The following is a 24,012-nucleotide window of genomic DNA, read 5'->3' as shown; positions in this document are numbered from 1 at the left end:
TAATAACAATTAAATTTTTTACAAAGCTAAAATAAAAAAAAAAATTAAAAAATAATAAAATGCAGTTCAAGTTTAGCAAGAATATGCAAATAATTTTTGTATTAGACTTGATAGTTAATTACAAATTGACGCATTTTAAGTATTGCAGTAATTTAATTATTAAAAATGGGATTGACTATATTCTTATTCTTATTCTATTCTAGGAATGCCAAGGGATGTTGATTTCAATGATGTTTTGGAAACTTTCCTTTCAATCGATGGAGTTGTAGCTGTTCATAATCTGAGAATCTGGGCTCTGAGCCTTGGAAAGACTGCTCTGGCAGCGCACGTTGCTATTGGTAATTATTATTTTATCATTTGTATGTTATACCATCATGCTCACATCACAGGGCTCATTGTAGCTTGCATTTTATATTATATTGTTTCTTATAGTAAATTATAGATTATAATGGATTGTTACATAATTGCTCTGGAAAATTTTCTTCATCCTACTCTGTTAATATTAATATATATCTGGTGTCCATTTCTGTTTTCTTACTTTATTTAGATGATGCGTAAAGTAATCGCAATTAAATTCACAAAACTGTGCTTTAATTGTAGATAGTTCCTGTTTTTCATCACAGCACATGCTCCTCTTCCTATCTTTATCCACTTTTTTTACATTTTATTGTATATTATATTGCAAATTGAAAGATAATCGTGAAAGAAAATATACTGTTGGAAACCTTTTTAAAAGGAGAAGTTTTAATGCAATTTGCAAAGTTCAGGCTAGAAAATTTATTTCTGTAAAACAGAAATTTAATTTTTTCAAAATTTAGCTTTACTAGATTTTTTAAAATGTTGATCGTTGTAACCATATTAAAAATTAGTTAAAAGCAAGTTTAATGAAATTTCCAATGGTTTTTTAAATTTTGCTGTAGGACTAATAGCTTAGGAGTCTTGTTACTAAGCAAAAACACAATTACTGAGATTATGCTCTTATGGTTGAGAATCGGACATGGATCAAGTAGACTCACTACCTGTAGTTTGTTGACTTTGCAGCTGTAACTAGCCAGTGGAGACCTCTTGTTTATTTTGTATCCGGGAGTTTGCAATCATAAAAATATGGTTCATTATTATGTTTATTGTGATCAAATCTAATCATGTTTAGGCAGATATTGTTTGTTGCAATAAATCTCCTGTTTTTTTTAATGAAACAAAGTAAAATAAATATTCAATAAAGCAGATGCATATATACTTCTGTATGAAACCAGTTTTATACATATAAAAAAAATTGTTTCCAATAATTATATTTGACTTCAAACTTTGAAATTAAACATTAACCAAGAGAAAATCTACCACTTGTTAGTTTTCTGATATTTTCTCAGAGGTAAGACTAATGCTTATTTCTATAAATTAGCTACAAACAATCCAGAAATCCTTATTTATTTTGGGGTGAAAGTAGTTTGATAAGTGTCTAAATAAGAACCAAGTGTTTCAAGAGAAGGCTTCAGTCATAGATATGTTAGTTGTAGTTAAAAAAATAAAGTGGCAGTGTGTAGGACGTATTATCTAACTAGATTAAAAATTCCATTGAGTCCCTTTTTATATGAACAACTATGGAGGTTTTTTTATGAGACTGTTTATAGAATGTTAGGAATGCTTAGGACAGAGAAAGGCTAATAATTATTGTTAATCTGTGCCAAACTCAACTCAAGAGTCATCAATTTGACTTATGCTCCTGAGTAGGATGACCGATATCTTTAATGACCCAATATTAGTTGTTTTTTTTTGTGAATAGAATACAAACTTTTCATGCAATATATGTTTATCGTAATTATTTTTTCAGAGGAAAAGGCAAATCCAAATGAAATATTAACAACAGCAACTCGTAAAATCCATGAGAAGTACAATTTCTTCGAGATGACCCTCCAGATTGAGTATTACCAGCCCAAGATGCAGAATTGCACACAGTGTCAGGTGCCAAAGTAACCTCAGTCTCGTCTCTAAGATATTCTTAATAAAATTGTTTCTCATTATATCCTCTCAAAGAGGAAGGATATAATACTCATATAATATATTTATATGGGAAGGATAAAATCAATCACTAATTTGTATATAACTGCTGTAAATATGTTTTTCTGCTGTGGCCTTTGCTCTTATTGTTAAATTTTGTTTCAAAATTAAAGAAAAAATAAGGAATCACATTTTATATCAAAACTAATTGTCTGAAAGAGCATCTCAGCTGGCCCAAATTTATTGTGTATAGTCAATTAGTTACCTTTGATACCTGATTTTCAAGAAAGCTTATAGATGAAATGTATATTTTTGTAAATGATATTTATCCAGATAATGTAATGAGTGCAATACCTTTTGTATATTTTTGAATTGTAAACTGGAGTCACCGTTGGGTTAGATTACTTGAGACTGAATGGTTTATTTGTTATTTGAATGTACTAATGCTCTGAGTTTTAACTGTAACATAAATCTTTTTTATCACCAAAGCAATTCATTTATAATTTAAAAAACAAAACAGTATTTACAAAAAAAAATATTAGTCCACCTATCTTGTAAAAAAATCAGAATAGCTTAGATAATAATATTATTATATTTTTAAAAGTTATTTTTATTGTTAATATTGGAATTATTGTAATTTACAGGAAATATAAAACCAAAGAAAATAAAATATATTCAAAACATTCACTACTGAGCCGATGAAAGAACCGTTACAGTTATTACATTTTGTTAATTATTTTGATTTATAATATTTTTAATAACACAGCACCTGAAGTTTTTTTTTTTTATTGTTTGTAATCTTTTGTTTTGTTGGCAATTAAATATTATTTAACTAAATATCTTAATTGTCATTTATCTGAGAAAAACTATTCTTGACAGCCTTACTAATTAAATGAAATATATAATATATTTAGAGGGAAATAAATTATTATTGTTTTCTGTTAAAGAAGATGCTAATAATTAATTTTGATGCCACCTCTTACAATCAACAACAGGTCATATGAAGAAAATTAGAGATGTACTTATAACATTAATAGAAAACATTTGTTGTTAATAATAATTTGAATTCGAACAGGCTTGTTTTCTTTTTTTTATTAATTAAGTTGTATGTTCAATGTCCTATTGACATATTTGATCGGTATTTCAGATGTTGAGTCTAATGGTTGATCTGAGTCTTTTTACAGTTTATAGAAAGGGAAGCCACTACTTTTGGCTCTCATACCGTATTCTGATCACTATCGGTAGTTAAGATGAGTTGATATGCAGGTTCGATATTAGCCAATCTGATAAAATATAAACAAAAACCAATGCATCTTTAATTATGTTGTATTATTCTGTTTTATTAAGGAAAATAAAAATCTTGATTGTTTTGGGCAAATGATGTAAATGCCCTGAATTTCAAAACTTTTAAAAATAAAATTTCATGATTTGATTGCGTCTTTAAATCATATTTTACTCTGATCAGAAGAATAGATTAGTTATGTTATCCTTTAGAATTGTAAATATATTTAAAAAAATTATTTCCCATTATAATTTTTAATAGTCCATTTTATAAATGATTAAATGTTTTTTTTTTATGTTGAATGAAATGTTTTTTAGATTATATAAAACTCATGGAGAAACACTTATACCATTATTAATTCTTTTAAGTGTCTTTTTTTTTGTTTGATATATTTGTTAAGATATATTTGATTGTACTTAGCATTTCTCATAATTGAGATATTTCTAAATGCTATACACTTCTTTCTTTTCATATACAGGGTCATTATAACCAATTGTGATGTTCTATTTTTCTTTTCACTCAAATTTTATGTTTGAGTCATTTATGAACTTTTATATACTCATGCCTAAGACTGAAGATGAAATCAAAGTTGTATCATCCCTCAGTTCATTTAACCTCATAATTTTGTATCAACCAAAGTTTATATGAATGTTTTCATTATCTTTATGTTAATCATTAAAGTATTTCTATTGTGTATTGTTAACATTGAGGTCTTAAAATTTATGTATCCACCTCGTAAAAAATATTTGATATTACAAATATTAAAGAAAAACTAATATGATTATGCCAATTATTTTATCCATTAAAAAAAAATCTTGATGATCTCTGGTATACGAAACTTTAAAAAAAAAATTAAAGTTAAAATATAATATAATTCTAATATTTTACTCCATGTGGAGTAACACTTTACCAAATGAATAAAATATGTCTTTACAGCATTTCAACCTTTAAAAAAATAGTGATGGTCAGAAAAGTTAATAAATTAATGCAGAAAGAAAAATTTCAGTTATTCATTTCATAAATTATTAAGATCTCAATGCTTTTACATTTTACTGTAACTTTTCGAGTTTCGGCTTGACTTTTAATTATGGATGTAGGTATATGGCAGAAAAAGGCTACCAACATAATACCTTTTAGAAAAATATACAAACAAGGATTAATCTAGTCATATAACCTGTTTAGCTGAAGCCCGCCTGTTAGTAGTTTTGCGAAAGATGTTAGATGTTTTTTTTCCATTAGCATTATTAAGTTATTTTTCTTTTCACCTCCTGTTTTTGGTTTAAGATTTTAAGATGCTATCCAGCAAATAATTTGTTGAAGTTCAAACTATATTTATATATACCAACTATTTAAGTAAATACATTTTGTAAATTTATGCGATGATTCTTTATTTCCTTCCTTCCTTCCCTATATTAAGAAATATTTGCCTTATGATGTGCTGTTTACATATTCAGTGGACCACAGAGTGAAAATTTTGAATTGTTTTTTATATTATTTAGATAAAGTAAGGTAAAAAATATATATTAACATCATGAATTCCTAATTTACAGTTTATATTAATTTGATCGCTGACGGACCTGGGAGCCTCTTGGCCTTCTGTAAAATTTGTGATTATAGTCCCGGGGCAAATATCAAAAGTTTTGAAAAGGTGCAACATCTTTTTTGTGTTATTTGTAAAAGTTATGGTAAAAAAATATATATTAATATCATAAATTTCTGGTTTACATTACTTTGATTGTTTCAGTTCCCAATGCTCATTACTCTGATATTTGTCACGGAAATCCCAAGACAAATTTGTCCATTTCTTAAATGTATTTAAATTATTATTATTTTAATGTAAGAATACGTAGATTTTAAAGTGTCAATTTGGTTTAGTTATAGGAAAAGATAAAATAAATAAATAAACACACTCAAGAACTCCATTGGACCATGGTTGCAACATTATTGTAGAGTCAAGTGGTCACAATCATGTGCTCATTCCTGATTGGATGTCTGTCGCAGTGACCAGAAACAAAATTTTTATTGTGATATGTGTCTGCCTCCTATGAAAGTTCATCAGCAGTCCAAGACTATTCTCGTACTTATAATAATTTTAAAATGACCATTTTAATTTTCTCATTTATTTACTAATGAATTTTACTCAAAATGTTCAATTTTTATTTATGTATTCATGGCTTTCCTAAGTTTTTTAGTAATACAGGTGCTTCTGATGTTACTCAATTATCTATGTATTGAACTGCTATGAAACCATTTAAAATTTTCTTATAAATGCTTCACTTTTCTTTTCCTGCTTGGCTCTCTTCTTCTGCACCTCCTCTGCCTGGTGGCCATCCTCTTTTCCCACGATTGAAATGGACTGTGCCCAGTAAAATATTCCATCTGTACCCAAACTCTGGAATAGGGGTAATTTTGTTCATTGACTAGCTGAGGGAAATCATTCTCAATGAAGACCTAGAGTCCATTTCCCTCACCAGTTTTGTCTTTAGTACCTCAAAGGTAATGCACAATTGTGTACTGAGCTAATATTTCTATTCTAATACTAATACTGATGAATCAAATGTTCAATTACTTTCATTCTCAAATTAATAATTGTAATAATAATAATAATGAGTCCGGAAAGGTTAATAGCAATAATAATCTCCACCTGTAAATCTTCCCCTTTAAGCTCCCTAACGTTATATCACCCCTATCAATTCAAGGGTGGTCTAAAGTAAAATAAATGGACAATTTGTTAATCCTTATTTTCATCATAAAAATCTTAATCTTCATAAGTTGGCTCATGACTAATACAAAGCAAAATCTACTGTGTAATTAAGACCATAGACAACCACAACAGTAAAATAAAATTAAAATTATTTCAAGTTCTTAGTTGTCCACAATTCTTTTTTTTTTTAGTGTAAAAATGTTGCTCTGGAACGTTCAAGGCAATTAGGATCATAGTCCCCATGGAAAGTATAACAGTTATATAAAATATAATTAATTCATCATGTCTATCATAAAGAAATGTTTCCTAAGGCCATCTTATAACCAGCATGAATGTATAGGGAGCATTTATGTTAAATCCTTGGAAATCATTTTATTTATGTTGAACTGCAATGAAAATTTCCTGTTGTATGAGGATCACTCAAATTCATTGTATTTACTTGTCTCACGTAAATTAAAACAGGTACAACAGCTATTCTGTGATGTATACCTGTCTATATTTTTCAGTCAGCTCATCATTCTTTGAGCCAAATACAAAGTTAATAGTGAATAATTAATTTTTCCTCTACAAATTTCTTATCCCCAACTTAAAAAAAATACTCCATTTTTATTTCCCGATTCATTTTAGTGATATTCAAAAAATATAATTCTTGTAGTGATTTATGGTTAGTGAATAGCGGCTCCATATTCATGTCATTTTAAAGTCCAGTGAAAGAAATTGTGATAGAACTCACAAAAAATCTGCATATTCATAATATCTCAGAAATGAGTGAAAACTGTTATTTAATGATTTTTTTAGTTCTGTTTGTTTGAGAAATGGCTGATATCTAAGATATTAGAAAGAATGTTGCTGGCTGCGAGAGACTGATTTTGAGTGGGATCTATGGACCAGTGTGAATATGATCAATGGAGAGACTGTCCTAATTGATCAGTTGCACTTGATGTACGAGAAACTGGATTTGGTCTTAGTTGTAAGCGAGACACTATTCAGATGGTTGTTTCATATAGCACGTATGCATATGTAATCAATCCCTAAAGGCCTGCTCAAATACCAACCTGATGGAAGATATGGAAAAGGAAGACCAAGCTTGAGGTGAAGGAAATCTTGAAGAAAATGAGAATTAGAAGATGGCTGATGCTTACCTAGATAGGAGGCACTGGAAGGAGAAGAGGCCCAGGTTCTTCCAGCACCATTATGCAAAGAATAAATAAATAAATTTGTCGAAGTTTATGTGATTCATGTCATTCTTAAATATTTTTTATTTACTCTGAGGCAATATATTAAAAAATATCAATATAATTTTCTTTCTTCTTCTGTGCAGGACTTCATTCCCCAAAAATGGTATTGAAATCATCATTCACAGAGAACAGCAGGATGGAAAAATTTATATCAAATATATTACTTTTCATGCTTTATAAAACCCAACACATGTGGTATAGGATGGGCTCCATTTGTGCAATAGCCCCAAAAACCTGTTTTTCATTAGACCTTGAAATTTTTCTAATATTTGTGATGAAATTTATATAACATCTTCTCCTTAATTCCCTTTAACTTTCGATACTGTAAAACCCTGAGAGAAAAAATAGTAATTTTATTTGTGCCAAACTGAAAAAGTATATATCTCATGTATAATTACATACTATAAATATAAATGTTTGATCATCTCCTTCATATAATTATATATATTCTTATAAGTATACATCTTATATTTAATCACTTGAAGGTAATTAAATTCTCTACAAAACCAAAGAAATTCATTGAAATTGGATCAGTATTAGAAAAGATACAGCGTATAGACTTTTTTATTCAGGGTTAGTTTTTTGTATGACCCGAAGTGTCCCGGAACATTCCAGGTGTAGTGTGATGCAATCAAACTGTCTACAGAGCTTAACTTAAATACTAAAATCCCACAAATTGATACGTCCAATATCAGACAGTATTTTTCTGTTGGACTTTGGCCTCTGATAAGTGAGAAAAGCCATATTAGTGGACACACCAGATATTTTAAACCCAGCCTGTTTAGAAACTGATTCCATCCCTTTCTCATCATGTTCTGAACTGCGTTTGTCACCTCTGGCCTTTTTTTTTATATCAATAGAACGAAATAACATGAACTTTTAGTCTTCACTTCCTCTAGGTAAAAATATTTAATGACTTTTTGTTAATCTCATATATGAATAAACTGATATCGAATCCACTAATGATGTAAGATATTTAATACTAAGTTGTTTCTGTTTCCCAATTACTTTTATGAATCATAGAAGAAAAATTTATTTTCACTCTTAAGATTATTTTTTAAATCAATGACATTCTCAAATTTGTAATTAATTTAATGCTCGAATTTATGTCAAACGGAGAAATAATCACTCTAATAAAATTTTCTCATTTTGTTGTGAAAAATGTAGAGTATTTCCTAGCTTATTGGGTTTAAATATCACTAGGACATTGCTAAAATAGAACACACCCATTTCATGTTTTTGTGAAGAATTGTCACACAGTAATCAATATTGTTTTTAAAATACATGACAATTAATCTCCATCTCTTGCAGGATTCTACAGTGTTACAAATAGATGGGGGACATACTAGTAAAGACCCAGTGCCTGGGCCCTCCATTATAAAGCCTGACCTCCTACATGAACCTGATTCCGAGGATGTATGATGGACAATGAGATGTAAATGATATCAAATTATATAGGTTACTCTTACAATTGTTTTAACTCATATTTACTTCATTTTTTTTTTCAGCTAAGACTCCCATTGGAGTCCTATACTGCTTATATGTACTTCATTCTATACCTATTATAATTGAATGACTTGGAACAAGAATGTAACAAGCCAAAATTTTGAAGGCAACCAGAATTTCGTGCAAAATACTTCTTTGTTTCTCTCTCTCTATGCCTTTATTGTAAAAATATTACCTATAATATTTTAGAATATAAACTATATAAAATGTTAAATAAGAATATTATAATTTTCTGTAGCTACCTATCAAAAAATTTGCATCATGTGATTCATCATATTCTTGCCCCCAAGCCCTTCAGTTATGTAAATACGAGTATATAACTATGATATTAATACTATATTACACTATGTTACTATAGTAAATAGATAGGCTATATCTATTCCCAATATATAATATTTATTTCTAAATATTTTTACAGGAACTAATAGTCCAAGATGGGGCGACGGTATCATCGTGGCAACGCGCTTGTCTACCCAAATGTTGTGAGTTCGAGCCCCGGCCCCACCCGGTTTTTTTTTCAAGCATAAAATTATACTAAACTCACTCACAGCCTCCCCCGGGCATTTTTGAGGCCCATTAGCCAATGTGTGGCGCTCACGAAAAATATGCGTAGGAGTGATGAACCCACCTTAAGAAAAAATACGTCTCGAAATGGTCAAAATTGATGAGTTTGCCAACTATAGTTAGGGGGATAGAAAACGGTGGCTGTCAAAAAAGTTAAAAAATTGATTTTTCATGCAACTTAAAGTTTTCATGAGCTTTAAAACTACCTCCAACACAAAAAAAAAAAAAAAATATATCATATCATTTAAAGTTGAGTAAATTTGATAAAATATGAGCCCTGATAGAGTTATCCACGTCCAATAGTTCCCGAAATACACTTTTTTAAAAAGAAATATTCCATAATGAAAAATCAGTCGTTAATAAATCTATTTTGGGGAAACTACCTTAGGAACGATTAGAAGTACAGATTCCTGTCAGCACTCAAATTAAAGCTAGTTGAGTGTACTTTAAAGTAGTTTAGAACGTTTATCTTCGTAGGAGTAGTTATTTTCCTGACATTTTACCAAAATGAATTCACTAGATGCTAATTTCTAGTTATTCGGACAAAGCTTATGGTTTATGAAAAACTATATTTTAGGAACCATTAGACACACATATGTCTGTTAGCACTCCAATTGAAGCTAGTCTTGAAGTTAATCTACTGTAATGTGTTTTTGTTTATATCGTTTATCTTCATAGAATTAGTAGTTTTTCTGATATTTTCCAAACTTAATTCTCAAAATGTTGATTTGTGGATATTTTGAAAAAAACTTTTGGTTTATGGAATACTATATCTCTAGAACCACTTGACTTACAGATGTTTGTTAGGGCTCATATTTTAGAGAACTTACTCAGCTTTAAATAATGTGCTATAAAATATCTTAGCGTTGTAGATAGTTTAAGGATACGGAGCTTTGAAAGAAAAATGAGCGATAATTTAGAATGAAATAAACTTCACGGGGCGTGCATCTTAAATACTTCAATATTTAATTTTTAATGACATTCACTGCATCTCTTATATAGTCTAAGTAAAAACGGAACCATTTTCTGAAAGGAAACAATACACAAACTTTGGCAAATATGGAAAATGCTAATCCTACGAATATAATAACTATGAACTATTAAATAATGAATTTAAATAATTTTAATTTGCTATGGTCAACTGAGCGGACCCTCCCCACACCGTAATAAACCAAATGGTGCTATAGGCCCAAGTTCTACCCGCCCACAGCAGACAGTTTATTTGTTTTTGTTTAGTGGGGCCAAACTTCATTGGTCATCAACGCCATTTATATTTTATTTAATTTTGCTAATATTCGTTATATTTTATTTATTTTTTAATTTGATTATTTGTTTTATTTTTTTTCCTTCCGATCAATTTATACTTTTGTCAGTAAATTTTGTGATTTTAAAAACTGAAACACCAATTTTATTGTTTTATCATCGTCTCCAAGGGTTTTTGAGATATCTTGGTTTAGTTCCAAGCTATCGAGGTGTGGTGAAAACATGGGTATTGTTGGAAAATATGGCTTATTGTTAGATTGTTGTTGCAATAGTGGCAGTTCGGAGGCGTTTCTTTTGAAATAAGATAGTAGTGGGTGAGCCTCGTGTGACCTATTCTCAGCCTGGTCAGTACAACCTCCTCTCTGCGGCATTTGCGACTGGAGGTACCCCAGGGCTTGACATCCTTTTTAATAATTTTTAATTTACTCATTGGGCTTTAGTTCCACAAAGATTGCCATTTATCTTTGACTTCCTTTACAAGAGGCCTGCTCATCTCTGACGGAGTTAAAATTGCTTTACCCTGTCCCGGAAGCCCGATGGCTTCTCTTGCAGCGTGATCGGCTAGTTCATTCCCTGCGATTCCTACACAGCAGATCGTTCTTAATTCCTTAAAATGCCTTCGGACAATAAAAGGATAAAAATTTATTTGCCAGGATATTCGTATTTCGATTGTATATATATTTATATTTGTTGAAATGAATAAAGAGGGTAACTTGCGGGTCGTGTATCTGTAATAGGTCATTACTTACTTTCCAAAGACATATACTGTACCTGTTGTATACTGTAAATAAAAATTGCATTATTTTTCAATAGAAAATAACATGGATTTTTTGCAATGACTCTTCCCGGATTCAGCTCCAATTATTGAAATTATACTATTGCATAGAATAATCAATATTTATTTAATGAAAGTTGGAATGACAAATTTTCAACCAAAACCCCAATACTCCATTTTGCTGGAATATGACAGAAGGAAGAAAACCATTTTTTCAGGTCCGATGGTCTAAAGGCACCTCTAATTGGACTGCTACGTCAGTCGCTATGGAAACTGTTTCCACCCCCACTTTCATTCACTACCCGATTTATCTGATCTGGTCCGATTATCTAAAGCCACATTTGGTATAAAACAAGATAACCGCCAAGAAGAAAATAAATAAACAATATAATAATAAATATGAAAATGAATTTGTGTTTTTTTTTCATGATGGTTGTTATATTGTTTTGTGCTAAGCACTGTCGAAGATCTAAAATTCAGGCAAAAACCTTGGTACTAATCAAACAAGTTTTACTTATTAGTGATCTCCATTGGGCGTACCCCTGGCCACTTCTCCAAGTAGCCATTATATTTTTTCCAAATACATACTTTCTATCTACTGTTACAGAAATGACTAACCTAAGTGCTTATGCTAACGCTATAATGAAATTATGAGGGATAGAATTATTGCTAAAAGCATACAAAAGCAAGGTATTAAATTAAATTTTCAGTCGTTGTGGCAGGTTATAATGAATATTATATAATGGAGTGAACTGTACGGGTTCATTATGCATGAATGAGCTAGTAACTTGATAATGTAATACTGAATTATTTACCCTTAATTTGGCAAGGTTATAACTAAAGGTTATAACTAAAAATTTAGATTAGTTAATTTTAGAGTTTTAAAAATATAGATATTTAAAAAAAATATAAAATATTTTTGACTGCGACAGAGAACATGAATCTTGTAAAATACAATGTCAAATTAAACTGCTTCAGGATTGACAGTAGAAATACTGAAAATAGCATAAATTAAAAAATAAAATTTTGTTTTTTATAAACAGTATTAATACTGTATTTATTGAATATTGATACTAAATAAAATTATAAATGGATATACTAACTAAATACTATTAGCTATAGTCAGTAACACTGTACTACTAATTCCAGGGCACTGTTATTAAAACTATACTACTAATTCCCGAACCCGGGTTCGAACCCGGCTGTGGTAGATAATTATTTATTTTATTACTGTAGCCGGTGAATCAAAACTGGCGTCGCTGCAGTCGCATGAGCCAGTTAAAGTTGGCGCTTTGACTCGCTCAGCCACTAACGGCTCTAGGGAGGAAAACCCTGGTGATTGAGTGTGAAAGATCAGATTTCAAGATCACTCTTGTTCAAGAGAACAAATCACCTCCTTGCCAAACCGTTATTCAAGAAACAGCACTACCTTACAGAGTACTGAATCCCCTTCCACCCTTTTTCGACACTTCTTTGGTTGTACTATACCAACTACCAACCAAAAAACTGTACTACTTTTTTTTTAAAACTAGAATCTACTAAAATATTAAATATTGATTCCAACTTAAATGTTGATTATAAAAGTAAGGAAATAAGTATACTAAAAAACTTTAAATGAAAAGGTTAAAACATATTAAATAGATCATGAAAATATTAAAAATTAATAATTAAACATTTAAAAGTTTAGTTTATCCTAATTTTTTTAAATTAATGTTAATTTATACATAAAATTGAATAAAGGAGTAATTAAAATTTATGTAAACATAGCACAAAAATAATAGTGTAAGAATCTAGTAATAGTAAAGCATTGTCTGGTCAGTTAGCATATAATATTTTACAATCCTGATGATATATGAATTGGCTGAATGTTTACTAGTTAGTTATTTACTGCTGTTTGAGGGACTTGTGGTTTTGTTCTGGAATCTTCCAATAATATCTTATCAAATATTTAACCTCACTTATATATATATATTTTAATTTGGCTCAATTTTTATCACTTCCTAATAATATATGAACTTTTTTATTTGTAGCGTAGCCACCGTCGAAGGATGTTCTCTTCACCCACCATCCGGATCTAGGTTTCCCCCGGTGCCGACCCTGTGAGGACCAAGTTGGAGAGGGAGTGTTCCCCCGAACGGTTCTTAAGGGAGCCAACTTTATTGCTGTTATAATTGGAGAGGGCCACTCCCAAGCCTCATTAACCCGCCGCCAAAGAGGTTCTGGGCTGCTCTTGTCAGCCTGAGGTGCAAATACCTCCCTGCTCAACTGACTGGAATAAAAATTTGACTGGTTATATGCAGTTTGTTAATTCATTTATTCACGATAATAAATAAAATATTAATGAACATCTGGTGCGGCGCGCACAACACAAAAATTTCACTTGCTATAAAATATAAAAGGCAGTTTCTCAAGGTGAATATAATGAATATTAACTTGGTTCCTGTCAATAATACAACAAATGATAACGAATGCATGTACACATAAATGCTACCGGCAGGTAGAGGTTTTTCCGATTTGTACTGTCTTCTTTACTTTTTCCTTTTTTCTTAATTATCAAATTATTTTATTTTAATTATCCATTGTTTACTATTGCTAACAATTGGAACTGGTTATTTATTTCAAATAAGAAAAATTAAAGGAAATTTAGAAGAAGATTTTTATTTTAAAATTCGTCATTTTATCCCTTCAGACTATTTGATTGAGGATAAGACTTATCTTTTATTAAATAGCACTTAATTGTCCATTGATTTACTTAGTTTAATCAAGACTGTTAGAGCTGTTTCTAAAAAAATGTATAATAGATTCTTCAAAGTGGTGATTCTGGTGAATCGATTTTAACGAAAAAGTTGCGGTATTAACCGAGGCAAGCACATGCTCTAAATATGTAATTTCAGTCTCGTAATACTTTTTGTTTTTGTGTTCTGTTCACACAGATTATTTTGCGTGACTAAATTGGTTGAATTCAGCTTTAAAACGTATATTTCCGTCGGAAAATCAAATTAAAAATTTCACATGATCGGAATATCGTCCTCCTACTATACATTATATATATATATCTGCAAATGAAAGTAAAATTATACTTTTTTTTTTTGGCAAATTTAAGTAAAATTTCGTAAGCTATAAAAAGCTTGAAAAGTCATCAGGACAAGTAGTAGCGGCTAATTACTACCTAATTATATTCTTGAGAGGCAATATCCGAGCTGATAACGATAAATCGAAAAATCTATATTTTAAAAAGAAATATATCGTCAATCTTGTCCGATAGTTTTGACCTGATATATGATAATATCGCTTTTAAAATTTGACTATCGAAAAGCGATATATTTCTCATCACCCCTCCTCCCTTCCAAAAATACAACCATTTACATATATTAGTATTACCTCCTCATCACTTGTACAAGGTAAGTAGGTACATAATTACCTAAATTTCAAGGTTTATTTTTTTATGTTTGCAACAGTCGAGCATAAAAAAAAAAATAAATAAATAAACCTTGAAATATAGGTAAGATTTATTTTTATTTTTTAATAAATTTGATCGTCGTAAACCTGCCGACTGCCCTACAGTATACATTAGTAGTGTTTTTCTTACACCTGTAGAACAGATCCGCTACCTTGGACAAAAGACTAACTTGGAAACCTGCACGTCGATTCCGACAATTACACCACTTACTAGACAAACGGTCTAAACTTCCAATTCATTGTAAAAAAACTGATCTACACAACTATAAAAAAGGCCTATTTGGACAGACGGAATCGAGCTTTTGGGATCCACTTAACATTCAAATTCCTCTCGTATCCAATCCTTACAATCCAAAATCATTCGCAAAATCCTCAATTATTCATATTTTGTTACAAATAAAATCATACATAAAGACCGTAATGTTCCATATGTAACCGATCTAGCCCGAACCAGATATGATTCCTTCATTTATAAACTCCCAAACCCATTGGTTTCTAACCTTGGTTCCTTATTTATTCCTCCCTCTCAGGCGCCTGAAAAGAAGATGGTCTCGTGACCTTCTAATGTAAAGACGTTATTTGAGTGCTACCAACGGGTATTTTCTCTACACGCCTCTACTTACAGAAAATTTACTAAATATATTATTATGTATAGTTGTAAATCTCAATAAAGATATAAAAAATGGTAGAGCGGATTTTGAAATACGTGTTTTAAGAAAAATAGATAACAGTACAAGAGTCCAGTGGAAAAAAGTCAGTTATTTTACACCAATTTTTTTCTTCTTTAATTAAAACTATGTAAAATCACAAGTCAAAATTAATTAGTCTACCAAGTATAGTTAGAGGGAATAAAAATGGTGGCTGTTTCAAAACGTTAAAATAAAATTATTTTCTTTCGGAGCTTCATATTGAAATATGCGTTTCAAGAAAAATACATAATAGTACAAGAGCCCATTGGAAAAATAGTCAGTTATTTCACCCCAATTTTTGATTACTTTAATGAAAACAATGTATAATTACTAGTATAAATTGATTAGTCTGCCACGTATAGGTAGGGGAAATAGGAAATGGAGGCTGTTTCAAAACCTTAAAAAATATATATATTTTCTTTTGGAGCGCCATTTCTTTAAAAATACCTATAACACTATAAAAACCGATAGAACATCATTTAAAGTTGAGTACGTTTGCTAAAATATGAGCCCTAATAGAGTTTACCTTCAATATTCTTGAGATATAGTTTTTTTAAAAAACAAAATAACAAATAACGAAAAATTATTAGTCAGTAAATTTATTTTTGGAAAACTATATCTCAGGAACAATTAGACTTTATTTTAGTTACGTATCTGTCAGCACTCAAAATAAAGTTTATTGTACTTTAAAGCAGGTTATTACTATTTATTTGAGTACTAATAGATATCTGTACGTCTCATGGATCCTGAGATATAGATTTCGTCTTTTAAGGCTCATATTTTAGCAAATTTATTCTTTTCTAAATTATGTTGTATTCGATTTTTAGTATTGTAGATAGTTAAGAATGAAAAATTATTTTTTTTTAACGTTTTAAATACCACCATTTTTTATTCTCCCTAAATATACCTGGCAGACAAATCAATTTCGACTGCTAACTATGCGTAGTTTTCATTAAAGTAATAAATAATTGGGGAAATTAATTGACTTTTTTCTCCTCTTGGGTTCTTGGACTACAAGCGGTGGAGCGAAAATGTTTGGAAATTGGAAGAAATTTCCATTGTACTAAGTTCTATTGGTTTGCTGTTTTCATATTGTAGCAGCATCTATGTAGGGTAGAAACAGCAAAGGACATAATATATCTTCTGAATTGATTTCTTCTGCTCATTAAATCCATAGACTCTGAGTTCTTTTCGCCTCCCCAGACCTTTTGGATCTTGATAAGTAGACGTCATAACCTCCTTATAATTCTTTAGGTACATTTTTCTTTTTAGTGATTCCAATATCTCCTCTACGCGTACCGAGCTGCTTATGGATCAATGAATGCAACATAGATATTTCTATCCCGGTCCTAGTTCTTTTCAAAAATATTTTTTAATAAAAAGATATGTTTATGAGTTTGCCTACCTGGTCTAAATGCTGTTTGTCCCTCAACAATTATACTCACCTTTTCTATATATTGTTATAATTATGATATTTTCAGTTCCATGCTATGTAATTTTGTACCAGTGGGAACGTCATGATACTAATTTTTGTATTGATAATGCTTTTTATAACTTATCCCTCGCTTATTATCATTGCTATAACAAAGTGGTTAAGTGCTGAAGTTTATGGGATAGTCGTAAACGAGAACCATTACCAAGGGCCAGAGGACAGGAGGCGCAATATTGACGAAAGGTTGGAACAATCACGACTGGCAGGTGATGATTGGTCCAATCGGCCACTGTCACGGAGCCTGGAAATAATTAACAGGTTCCAAACCGTATCCAGTAATTATCACTTCTCCAGCATTAGACCCTTCTCGGGGCACTAATTGTCCTTCATGATTTAGTACCACCCGCTTAAACGGAATTATCCGGCTGCGGGTAAACTCCAACTAATTATCTGTAAATGGCTGGATGTCCTAGCCTTTGTCTATTGTTGTTGGCGAGCGCGGTTTATCTTACTGTCGGGTCCGGAGTGCAAACAATACTTTCTCCTCTCTGCATTATTAATTATAATACGTAGTAAGTAACTGATGATAAATTAAATTATACTATTGGACACTTAACGCTTACCAGACTTCATTTTTTGCTTACAACTGGAAAGATAACGACAAAACTACGTAATAAACTCTATCAATAGATTAATTTAAAACCCTAACTCCAAGAATAATATTTATGAAAATATAATGTTCTTTGATTGACCATGCATAACTTTCAGAACTCAGGTTCTTCTTGGACAACACGGTTGCATATTATATTATAATATGTATATTATTATACTAATTAAATACAACTGCGTTAATAAACTCCGGTAAGATCTGAAATAAATACGGACAATCAAAAACAAAATACATGGTTAGCAGTAGAAACGCGAGCAATTTCGGTGATATAGATATAGTAGGAAATACGTTTGAACAGGTATATATGTTCAAGTATTTAGGTTCTACGGTAACTAGAAAAGACGAAATTGACACGGAAATAAAATCGAGGTTGAAGGTTTGTTTGTGTAAAAGGGAAATTCTTGTTCTTTTTCAATTTTAAAACTGCTTACCTCGCGCCTTCGATCCAAAAACTTAAAAATTATAATTTACAAAACTCTTACACTAAGAGATAAAAAGCGCCTTAAGGTTTTCGAAAATAAAGTATTACGTGAAATATACGGAGCGAAAAAGGATGAATTATCAGGAGAATTTAGAAGGCTGCCCAACGCTGAATTAAGGGAACTGTACCCGATGATTATAATTTAGGTTACAGCATTGTGGCGTATAAGATGGGTGTGTAAGGTTGTAAGGCTTAGAAACGAGCAGATCCTTAAAATGTTAAAAACAGAACCAACGGGTTAACGTCGAGGGATAGACCGAAAGGTGGAGCATTGCGTCTACTGATTTAGTAGAATTGGGTTTGGGAGGCATCACTGGAAGGATGTATGTTGAGAGCGTTTAGTGGTATCGGTATCGAACCTTCGGGTTGTTTAGGACTTTATTATTATTATTATACCCTGTGAGGGCGACGTCCCCCTGCCCCCTGGTTTGCTGGGATGACTGGGATTAAAAAGAAAAAAAAATACTAAGTCCAGTTTATTTTTTAAAGATAATTTTTGAAAACTTCTATAAACATGAATTACTGATCCGAAGTTAATTCTCGAATAAACACATGTCAAAAATAAAAACGAGTTTCAGAAATATGAATTGGGAATAATCTTGTAAAAATGAAAAAAAAAAAACCTGTTTTGATGATTACCGTTTGTTTACATGGTTACAAAACGTATACGTTGTGTAGTCATCTTACTTTTAATTCTAGGGAATCTTCCATGTCCCCATTACTACAAAAGTTTGATATTGTACCGATATAATGTGACAAGCGATGTTCAGAGGAGTTGCGGCAAGAAATAATTGGAGAGAGTGGTTACAAAATATTAAATTTTCCAATAATTATGTCCATATTTTCCAAATTATACTGTGACAGAGTGTGTTTTAACATAAATTTTATCTTTATAAACTTTAACTTTCTTGAGACTGGTTAATTTTGTTTAAATAAATAATTCAATTTTTATCCATTTTTGTCTCAACACATTTTATTTTTTTTATAAGTCCGACGATTTGGCCAATCCGGCCATCCTCTTAATACAATTTCGGATCTAAAAATATTTAAACACTCAACTTCATGCAGGCTATTCTGCCCAGGTCACAACAACAATTTCTAATCGGTCAACTTTTCCATTAAAAAAACAAAAATTAAAATTCATTTATCACAGTCACTTGTTAAAACTTAGAGGTTGTGATAAGCAGTTTATAAGTTTTAGCAAGTGACAAATATATTTGCAAAACTGACCTCTCAAAAATTACATTTATAAGCATTTTGTGTAGAGAGATTATTTTGAATAATGTTTTACCACAGGTGTTGCAATGAGAAGTAGATTCTTTGAGCTAAATTTCACATGTTCTCGGATTTTAAAATTATTTGAGGATTATATCCCTTTCTATTTCTTCCTCTTCTACGAGGATGTCCCTAGTGATTTTGACTCGTTCCATATTTGGTTCAGAGGGAATAGCAGGTCCAAAATTTTCCTCTTCACTGTCCGTCTCCTGTTCTCTCGTTCAAGGTCTAGAGTACTCATTGCTCTAGTGCACTCTCCCATTCATGTATAGAATTATTCATTGAAAAATTGTAAAAAAAAAAAAAAAAAAAAAAAAATAGGTAGATAAAGAAACTCTGTTTTAATGGTGAAGGTCGAGATATCTACACCCACCTTGATTTTAAATAAACGAATTACACAAAAAAAGAGTGACTTAAATAAATAAAATAAACTATTATAAAGCTAAATGATTAATGTAATAAATTTAACTCGTACTTCACTTACTAAAGCTGTGCAAATCAAATTTTAACACCAACACAAATCACTTAAATGGTTGTCTGAAAAAGGAAAAAAAATAGCTGTTTCAAATGATGAAAAATAAAGTGATATGAAGTGACAGAGGTTGGCTGCTAACTGTTCCCGGCGCCGAGATCTGAGTGCTGCATCGTTCAAGATCAGACCCCCACGGAGCTGACATGGATTTCATTTTCGTCTCCTGTCGTTTCTCCCGTTTCAATTTTTTCTCTCTTAATCTACACCATTTCCCTTTCTTCTTCCATCACTTGAATTGATTTAGATATACAAGAGTGATATTCAGAGCTCGTTCACTTTTTTAAGGTTGACGTGACTACAGTCTCAGGACACTACAGTACTAAAGTACAAGTTACTATAGCAAGTCAGTGTAATTGTATTAAGTTAAATCGACAAGACTAATAGTATTACTTTGTACTTTATTATGCAACAGGGCCCAGGTGTATTCCAAAAACAATTTTTCATTTGTAGACAACTTTATGTTGGTTGTTTTTTTTTTCTAGTAGGATTTATTTTTAATAAATAAATATCTATATAAGATATAAATTGATGAAAATTAATTGAACCACATTACACCCACAAATTTTTAATATATAACAATAAACACTTTTTATAACGCACACATGAAGTGAGTTCCGTAACTATCGGCAGTTCAAGAGTTTTCATTTTGTGTAAAGTAATGTTTTACAATACGTCTCAATATACTGATCTGAAAGTGTTGGAATATTATGTTAGCCAGCTCTAGGAGTTCCGTAGAGAAGGGTCGGTCTCTGAATGCTTTTGTATATCAGTGATTTGGGGCGGAGAGAAAGGTGAGGATATGTTAGCAAGTGATAAAGGCTGTGAGCCTTGATCCTTACCGGCTTGATTTTTTTATGGAAATGGTGAGTTAATTTCAAGTGTTTATCAAGGGTTTCACCAAGGTATACTACATTGGAGATAGGCCAGCGCATATCAACGCGACCAGAGACTTCTCTCTGCCAAGAATACTGAAATCCCGAAAAATCTCTACAAATTTGAAGCTAAGGCTCATATTTGTAAAATGACATGATAAAACCAGTTCTCGTATACGGCTGCAAAACCTGGGATCTAAGAGGTGCTTACTAGGCGAGAGATTTGAATGGAAAGTTCTCAACCTGGGATCAGATACTGGAGGAGAACTAACTGTGAACTGCAAGCAGAGAGTAGTCAGTCAATATCTCTTGATATGAAGGCTAAGAGGTTAAGATGGACGGGGCATGTGGCTCGAAGCAATCCATCAGGACGCCTCTACACAAAACTGAATGTCAGCATAGTTGGCAAGAATCCACGTGGAAGGCCAAAAACCTGATGGATAGACAGAATCGACAAAGATGCAAAAGAGCTACATGCAGCAAACTGGAAAGCAGTAGCCCAAGATTGGCAAGCGTGAAGGAGGCTGGTTCGGGCGGCCAAAGATCTACAAGGTCTGCAGAACCAACCGAAAAAAAAAAGTGTGTTTATTTTAACCCTAAAGCAGGACTAACAGAAGGAATTTCAATACTTATGTAAAAAAATATAATTATTTAAATTGAACAATTACAAGGCATTGGTACACATAAGCTGTTACCGATAGTTAAAGCAAACGTTCCAACAGCTATGTAATTAAATTAATAAAAGTTGAGCAACTTCCGAACAATTTGTCCAATTATCTTCTTATAAACTAATCAATTATCTTCTTAGGTATCAAACAACTCTTCAACTCTGGGATTCACATTGTGCACTAATGAAACTACTGTTTTGTTCTGACAAATTTAAAAAAATTACAGGAGCCAACATTGTATCAAAATATTGAATGCTTTCATGTCCTTCGCAATAATTACCACTTCCAAAACGTTCATCTAAATCGATTAAACTTATCCACGATTGATTCATAATTCAGACGTGCAATTATAATAATCGGGCATGAGCTTAAACGATTATGTGTTTTGAAGAACAAGGGATCATTAGAAATATTAAACTGAAATAGAGTGATTTTTTTTAGATAGCACTAAAAAGTCTTAATTGATAAGTTGTACAATGAAAAATTAAGCAAAATTAAAAAAAAAAAAACTCCAGTTAGCAAAGGAAACAAATATAGCGGTTATTGATTTTTAAAAACTAAAATTACCAGTTATAGGTATTTTACATATCGCTCCTTTGCTTGAAAAGTGGCACAACTGAAAAAACAAAAATCGTATTTTACGAATTCTCTAGATTGTACTGTATACTGTAGTTACTTTTTAACAACGCTACTAGCTTTGGGACAATCTTCGAAGTATCAATCAATCAAATTTTAAAATAATTTTAAAGAACCATTTTTAATATAATTTTCCAGTGCCTTTAATTATAACGAATAATATCCTTAATTTTCTGTTACTCTGTAGCCGTGAGGCAACCCTGTGGGTTCTGGAGCCCGCCTGGGGTCCACCCAGCCTCACAAATTGAGTACCCTTAATTGGGTTAAAATCTGGCGGTCGAACGTGTCAAAATCACCTCCTTGCATAACCGTTGGTCTAGTAACAGTACTTCCTTACAAAGTACTGAACCTTAAAAAATCCTTAGCTAGGATTGAGATAATTAATGAATAAATAATAGTTCTTGTTTACTAATTAAGTGTAATATTCCTTCATAGATTTTCAATAATCAGAATATAGAAAAAAAATTAGAAATCAAATCCAAGCAATGGAAGTGATGAAGGAACCTGAGAGGACAGACGTGCCCCCCGAAGGGATAAAGTCAGGAATACTACAATAAGAAGTAGCCTGAAGGGAAACCGGCTGAACATATTATAAAAGATAGTAGACTACGGTGGTTAAAAGGAATGCAGGAGGAAAGAATGGCGAAAATAATGTATGAAGCAGAGCAAGAATCGATGGAAGGATGAGAAATTCTTAGGATAGTGAAATCAAAGAAGCATTAGACAAGAGAGGAATTGACTGCAATTGTCACAGAAGAGAATTATGGATCAGAATCTATAAGTAAGATCCCCACACTGCTCCGGAGTAGAAGAGGAAGAATTAAGAAGAAGAACTATCAACCTATTAAGCAAATTAATATTAAACTAACACAAACTTAAGAAAGGTTGGCAATGTTGTATCCTCTCCTCAATAGAAAATCTGAACTAAAACCATTCTTATTTATAAAAATATATTAGGGTTTTTACTGATGCACGGTTATGAAGTGTGGACTGCAGCATCCTATACAAAAAGAAAAAAAATATAGTCATTTTAAAATAAGCCAAATAATCGCAGTAGTTTCCCGTTTATTTATAAGCAAGGCAATTGCTTCGTGAACTACACTGTAATCTATAGATTGTGGTAGATGGCTTATAACGTAGATCTGATTTCACCACCAAGACTGAAGCCCAGGCTGATACAAGACATTCTACAATGAAATATATATTTGTTTATTATTTCAGTATACAAGTTAATTAATTATTCTATTAATTCTATAAATATTAGTTTCAATATTTTTTTCTTACATAGTCCGATCCAATAGATATATTATTTTCATTATTATTAATTTTTACTAATTTCTTTTTATTTATGTATTTTTTGCAAGAGACAGGACTCTATTTATAAATATTTTTTCTTTGTAGGAGTAATACTTTTGGAATAAATGAGACATTATCTACTAAACCCATCCATAATTGGATTTTTTCGTGTTGATTAGATCTCATCCATTTTAACTACAACCCAAATCCATCTTTATATTTGATTTATTTATTCATTTTAACTTAGTCCCATTACACTTGTCACAACTTAAAAATTAAATAATAGGATTTAAAAATATTATACAACTGCCAATTTCTCTAAAGGAGTGAAAATGCAATTTTTGAAGGGTGGACAGCAGAATCAAATTAGTTTGGCATCTACTCGGGTAAAACTGGATTAAGGGGTAAAATAACCCCCATTAAGGCTTAGACTGGCTCTTTATTATCACTTTCAATTAAACTAGAGCTCGTGAACACCAGCATAATTCAGTAATAAATTAATTAAAGTTAAGTACAGCGGCTATTTCAGACTTTTAGATTGATATAATCTCAAAAATTATTAAGGGTTTAATTTATATTTCTTTAGAATAAATAAAAGAAATACAAACATCCGATTCGAACGCGAAAAACCGAATACACTTTCCCTATTTACGGCTATTTATTCCTGACAGAAAG

At 31.2% G+C, this 24,012-nt stretch overlaps 1 protein-coding gene across 7 annotated transcripts in view; it reads left to right on the top strand.

Annotated features, from left to right (window-relative positions):
* Positions 1–8,654, top strand: part of LOC106689430 (proton-coupled zinc antiporter SLC30A2) — a 126,789-nt gene extending 118,135 nt beyond the window's left edge. For 6 of the 7 annotated variants that reach the window (XM_067045078.1, XM_014434384.3, XM_067045077.1 and 3 more), the window contains 3 exons: positions 204–338; positions 1,829–1,959; positions 8,531–8,654. In XM_067045078.1, the coding sequence (XP_066901179.1) occupies positions 204–338; positions 1,829–1,959; positions 8,531–8,641 (377 nt within the window). In that variant the 3' untranslated portion in view covers positions 8,642–8,654. Of the gene's footprint in view, positions 1–203; positions 339–1,828; positions 1,960–2,639; positions 4,653–8,530 lie in introns of those variants that run through there. The other variant, XM_014434383.2, reaches the window with a different exon arrangement.
* Positions 8,655–24,012: the final 15,358 nt, after the last annotated feature.

This window comes from Halyomorpha halys, unplaced genomic scaffold (assembly GCF_000696795.3).
Source record: "Halyomorpha halys isolate HHAL.00 unplaced genomic scaffold, Hhal_1.1 Scaffold1359.1, whole genome shotgun sequence".
NCBI classification, from domain to species: domain Eukaryota; kingdom Metazoa; phylum Arthropoda; class Insecta; order Hemiptera; family Pentatomidae; genus Halyomorpha; species Halyomorpha halys.
The sequence above is the reverse complement of the archived record's forward strand: the minus strand, read 5'-3'. Positions and strand labels throughout refer to the sequence as shown.